The sequence below is a fragment of the Colobus angolensis genome, unplaced genomic scaffold (assembly GCF_000951035.1).
Source record: "Colobus angolensis palliatus isolate OR3802 unplaced genomic scaffold, Cang.pa_1.0 Scaffold254, whole genome shotgun sequence".
NCBI classification, from domain to species: domain Eukaryota; kingdom Metazoa; phylum Chordata; class Mammalia; order Primates; family Cercopithecidae; genus Colobus; species Colobus angolensis.
The window spans coordinates 2,194,263-2,200,171 of NW_012115755.1; the positions used below are offsets into that span (position 1 = coordinate 2,194,263).

The 5,909-nt window shown below is 49.9% G+C and overlaps 2 protein-coding genes across 2 annotated transcripts in view; one reads left to right on the top strand and one right to left on the bottom strand.

The window, feature by feature from the left end:
* The window catches only part of F12 (coagulation factor XII (Hageman factor)), an 8,995-nt gene extending 4,427 nt beyond the window's left edge, over positions 1-4,568 (bottom strand). Inside the window, exons 1-2 of the mRNA XM_011946878.1 lie at positions 4,463-4,568; positions 4,040-4,097 (exon numbers count right to left, since the gene is read on the bottom strand). Of these exons, the coding sequence (XP_011802268.1) occupies positions 4,040-4,097; positions 4,463-4,519 (115 nt within the window). The 5' untranslated portion in view covers positions 4,520-4,568. The remainder of the gene's footprint in view (positions 1-4,039; positions 4,098-4,462) is intronic.
* The window catches only part of GRK6 (G protein-coupled receptor kinase 6), a 41,085-nt gene that overhangs the window by 2,172 nt on the left and 33,004 nt on the right, over positions 1-5,909 (top strand). The window lies entirely within an intron of this gene.

Consider the following 5,909-nt stretch of genomic DNA (forward strand, 5'->3'; position numbering starts at 1 on the left):
TGGCTAATTTTTTGTATTTTTAGTAGAGACGGAGTTTCACCGTGTTAGCCAGGATGGTCTCGATCTCCTGACCTCGTGGTCCGCCCGCCTTAGCCTCCCAAAGCGCTGGGATTACAGGCTTGAGCCACTGCACCTCGCCCTGCCATTCTCCTTATTTTAAGGTCAATTTAGGACTTTAATTACATATGCAAAATTCTTTCACAGAAGCATCTACATTCGTGTTTAACAGAATAACTGGGAAGTCTGCAAGCACCAGGGGTAGAGATCTTGGGGCCATATTAGCATTCTACCAACCACAGGAAGTGAGGCAAGAAAGCAAATGATTTCATGAGAAAAGTGCTAAACCAAGGGGCACTCAGATGTGCAGCTGGAACACAAGAGAAGATGGGGTGCACATGTGCTGCCCAGTATCTGTCCTGGTTCAGTAATGACACTTTGATTTTTTCCTTTAACAACTCCTCTCTTACTTCTTCCATGGGCTCTAGTGCTGCCAGCTCTACCCTCAGAACTAGGGCTATGGGTGTGGCCTAGGTCTGGCCATTCAGGGCATGGCATGGACCTAGGTCTGGCCAATCAGAGCATGACATCTCTAATCCACAGTGATTGGTTCAGAGATAAGCATATGCACAACTTAGGCCAATTAAAGTGCTAGTTTAGGACTTTTGCCAGAACTTTTGGGAAAGCAAAAAAGTTGCACTGGGATTACTAAGCACAGAGCATGTGGGTCTGAACACGTTGATGATCACCTTTGTCACTGTCTAGGGAGGGCCTGTTTGAGAATGAAGCCTACACATAGGAAAAGCAGAGCAAACAGGGCAGAAAGGATGGAGGGATGCTGTGGCAGACGGCCTCATAGACAGTCCCCATTGATCCTCACCACCTAGGATTCACGCCTTTGTATAGTGTCCTCCCACATTGAGTTAGGGCTGTTCATTGTGTCCATTAGAATATGACAGAAATGGCTGGGTGCAGTGGCTCACGCCTGTAATCCCAGCACTTTGGGATGCCAAGGCAGGCGGATCACTTGAGGTCAGGAGTTCAAGACTGGCCTGGCCAACATGTTGGCCAAACCCCGTCTCTATGAAAAATACAAGAATTAGCTGGGCGTAGCGGCACGTGCCTGTAATCCCAGCTACCCGGGAGGCTGAGGCAGGAGAATCACTTGAACCCAGGAGGCAGAAGTTGTAGTGAGCAGAGATCGCACCATTGCACTCCAGCCTGGGTGACAGAGACTGTCTACCAAAAAAAAAAAAAAAGAAGAATATGGCAGAAATGAGGGTGTTGGACTTCCAAACCCAGGTCATAAAAGACATTGCAGTTTCTGCCTCAGTCTCTTGGATTGCTCACTCTGAAAGAAGCCAGCCACTACACTCTGAGGACATGCATGCAGCCCTGCAGAGAAGCCCATGTAGGGAGAAAGTAAAGCGCTCTGCTGACAGCCAGTGCCAATTTGACAGCCACATGAATGAGCTGCCTTGGAAGTGGATACTGCAGCCCTGACTGACATTTGGCTTGCAATCTTGTGAAAGACCTCAAGGCAAAACTGACCGTCAGAAACTGTGATAAATCATCATTAAATGTTGTTGCTTTAAGCCACAAGTTAGGGTGATTTGTTATACAACATTTGAGAACTAATACTGATGGACTGATTTCTCATGACTTTGACAGCCTAGATCCTAAAACTAGAAGTATCCTTAAGACTTGGTCAGTTATAGCCAGGCACAGCGGCTCATGCCTGTAATCCCAACACTCTGGGAGGCTGGGGATCACTTGAGGATCACTTGAGCCCAGGAGTTCAAGACTGATGTAGGCAACATAGTGAGATCCCAACTCTCCAAAAAAATTTGACGTTAGCCAGGCGTGGTGGCACGTGCCTGTACTTCCAGCTACTTGTGAGGCTGAGGCGGGAGGATTGCTTGAGCCCAGAGCTCCAGAATGCTGTGAGCTATGATTGTGCCACTGCACTCCAGCTTGGGAAACAGAGTGAGACTGTATCTCAAAAAAAAAACAAAAAAAACAAAAAAAAAGACTTCTCAGTTATATGAGCCAATAAAACCAATTTGAGTGGACTTCTGTCACTTTCAGTTAGAGTCCTAAGTTATCCCATAAGTAATTTATGGGAAATGAAAACAGAATGTAGCAATTTATTAATTCTGCTGGAAGACAGACAGGCTGTGGAAGACTTCTTGGAACAGACACGCAGAAAGAGGAGGGCAGGAGAGGAGGGGCATCTTTCCAACCACTGGTTTCAAAGTCATTGATGTGACAGCTGTTAACTCCATGATGAAAGTGAAACTATTAGATATATTGATGAGTCATTAAAGCGAAAGCACCTTTGTCACCTTTTTTTTGTTGTTGTTTTAAAGAGACAGGGTCTCACTAAGTTGCCCAGGCAGGCCTGCAAATCCTGGGCGCAAGTGATCCTCTCGCCTCAGCCTCCTGAGTAGCTGGGATTACAGGTGCATGCCACCATGCCTGGCTCTGTCAATTCTTGGTTGCACCTAAGTATAGACCCTGGCCCTAAGGCCACTCCCACATTGGCTCCTTCCTCTTGGGGAGAAGGCAGCTGTTCCTTTAAATGGAAGGGGCCTTTTGAACAGGTCTTCGCCCCAAGTAGGGGTTTGAGGCAGAGTGAGTAATACAACTGCGCAGAAGCCTGAATGCAGCATGTCAAATGGAGAATGTGGTGAGCATAGGGAGCCTTGTAGGGAGTGTGAGATGAGGTGTGAGGTGGACATTAATGGGCATTTGGATGTTCAACATCCATCTCCCTTCCTCTTCCTCTGCCAGTTTCATTTTGTGATCACCCCCCCCCCAGTTGTGGTGGTGAAAGGCTACTTTATTGGCCAGGCGCAGTGGCTCACGCCTGTAATCCCAGCACTTTGGGAAGCCAAGGCGGGCGGCTCACAAGATCAGGAGATCGAGACCAGGCTGGCTAACACAGTGAAACCCTGTCTCTACTAAAGACACAAAAAATTAGCCGGGCCAGGAGGCGGGCACCTGTAGTCCCAGCTACTCAGGAGGCTGAGGCAGGAGAATGGCGTGAATCTGGGAGGCGGAGCTTGCAGTGAGCCAGGTTCGTGCCACTGCACTCCAGCCTGGCTGACAGAGTGAGACTCCGTCTCAAATATATATAAATAGATATATTTTTTTCTTTTCTTTCTTTTTTATTTTTTGAGGCAGGGTGTCACTCTGTTGCTCAGGCTAGAGTGCAGTGGCATGATCATGGCTCACTGCAGGCTTAACATCCCAGACTCTAAGCGATTCTCCCACCTCAGCCTACCAAGTAGCTGGCATACAGGCGTGCACCACCACACCCAGCTAATTTTTAAATTTTTTGTAGAGGTGAGGTGTCACTATGTTCCCCAGGCTGGTCTCAAACTCCTGGGCACAAGCTATCTCCTCAACCTCAGCTTCCCAAAGTACTGGGATTACAGGCTTGAGCCACCGCGCCCGGCCTAAAAGCTAGTATTTTTAAAGCATTTCCATGCACCAGGTGATGGGCTGAATGCCTCACATGGGTTTTCCTTCTCAACAACCGTGAGAGGTTTACTATTATCAACCTGGTTTCACAGAAGGGGAAATTGAAGCTTGGAGAACTCAAATCACTCGCCCAGAGTCACCCAGCTCATAAATGATAAAGCTGGGATTCAGAGGCATTCAAATGCCAGAGACCAGCTCTTGATCCTTCCTTGCCCATTGAAGGCCCTGGCCTCTGTGTGGCACGACTGATGCCCACGAGACATGCTGGTGAAAGGAAAAGAAGGGGAAAAGCTGGGGAAACTGAGGAAGGCTGGCAAGATCCCAGGTGTGATGGCACCAGCAGCACACATCTCAAGCACCTGCTCTGAGCCAGGCTCGTGGGCACTTAGACACAGTTATGCCCTGCCCTCAAGGATCACACAGCTCACGATCACTCTGGTGCCCATGGGCATAAGACCTAGCACCAGGTAGGCACTAGACTAGACTGTCTTGAGACTGCACACGCCACACCATACACATCCCCACCCAAGGGTTCTCAGGAGGAGGAGCCACTTACCGACTGTGTGCTCTTCAGCTTTGTACTTATGCTCCTTGGGCGCTTTCCAAGGTGGAATCTACAAGGGAGAGAAGAAGGCACGGAACTGCCTGGAAGTCGTAGCCTGCCACCGATCTGTTGCTAGTCTGCAGCTTCCTGTCACAGCCCAGAAATGCAGAGATTTCTTCCCAAGACCCAAACCCTTTCTACCTCCTCCCATTGTCTTCTTAAGGCCCATCTCCCCCAGAAATGTAGGCTGTGCCCTTGTATCCACCCAGTCTGGTTGCCTGTCTCCTACGCCTGGGCCTTCGGGGCTGGTCTCCCCTTTCCACATAGGCCTTCTAGTCACCTGAACCCACAGGTCATGAGCAGAGGCCATGGCTGTGATAGCGACCGCTCCCCCCAGGACCATCCTGGGACAATCCTGGTTCCCACAGCACTCACCGAAAGTGTTGACTCCAGGCTCACCAGCAGGAACCCCAGGAGCAGCAGAGCCCTCATGGCGTCTGTCCGTTGGTCCCACTGCCTGCCCAGGAGTCCAGATCAATAGGGCTGGCCAAAGGTCTTGGAAATAGGGATTGGTCAAGCTGCCCCCCTGCGCCTGGTGGGGCACAGGTTGTTTATGGAAAGCCAAGTGGAGCGACTTCCTTGGTCACCCCCTGAGGGCCAGGAAGTTGGGAGTTGGTGGGTGGGGGTGGAATGATGAAGAGCTGGGCTCCTCCTCTCTTTTCTAGACAGTGGGACTAGAAGCAGGAGAAGGGACGTTCTTGTGCTCTGGGTCCTGTGGAGATGAGGACGTTAAGGAGACCAAAGAGAAGCTCCCTTTCACGGGGATCGTGGAGTCCACTGCGAAGTGTGTCTGTTTTCTATTGTCATGTAACAAATTACCATCAACTCAGCAGCTTACAACAATGCCCATTTTTAATTTTTTTTTAATTTTCTTTTTTTGAGACAGAGTTTCACTCTTGTTGCTCAGGCTGGAGTGAAATGGCATGATCTCGGCTTACTGCAACTTCTGCCTCCCAGGTTCAAGTGATTCTCCTGCCTCAGCCTCCCAAGTAGCTGGGATTACAGGCAACCACCACCATGCCCAGCTAATTTTTGTATTTTTAGTAGACACAGGGTTTCATCATGTTGTCCAGGCTGGTCTCGAATTCCTGTCCTCAGGTGATCCACTCACCTCGACCTCCCAAAGTGCTAGGATTACAGGCGTGAGTCACTGTGCCCGGCCAATACCCGCTTATTAATTCACAACTCCGTAGTTTAAAAATCCCACGTGGGGAAGATTCACTTCCAAGCTCATTCAGGTTGTCTGCAGAATTCAGTTCCTTATGGTTGCAGGAATGGGGTCCCTACTTCCTTGCAGGCTGTCAGCCAGGGGCTATCCTCAGCTCCCTGAGGCCTATATTTCTGGTCATGTGTCTCCTTTTTTTTTTTTTTTGAGATGGAGTCTCACTCTGTCGCCCAGGCTAGAGTGCAGTGGCACGATCTCAGCTCACTGCAAGCTCCGCCTCCCGGGTTCATGCCATTCTCCTGCCTCAGTCTCCCGGGTAGCTGGGACTACAGGCACATGCCACCACGCCCAGCTAATTTTTTGTATTTTTAGCAGAGATGGAGTTTCACCGTGTTAGCCAGGATGGTCTGGATCTCCTGACCGTTATTCGCCCACCGTGGCCTCCCAAAGTGCTAGGATTACAGGCCTGAGCCACCGTGCCTGGCCCAGGTGAGTTCTTAAAAGGAGACACATGGCACGGCCCAGTGGCTCACGCCTGTAATCCTAACACTTTGGGAGGCTGAGGTGGGCGGATCACAAGGTCAGGAGATCGAGACCATCCTGGCTAACACGGCGAAACCCCGTCTCTACTAAAAATACACAAAATTAGCCTGGCAT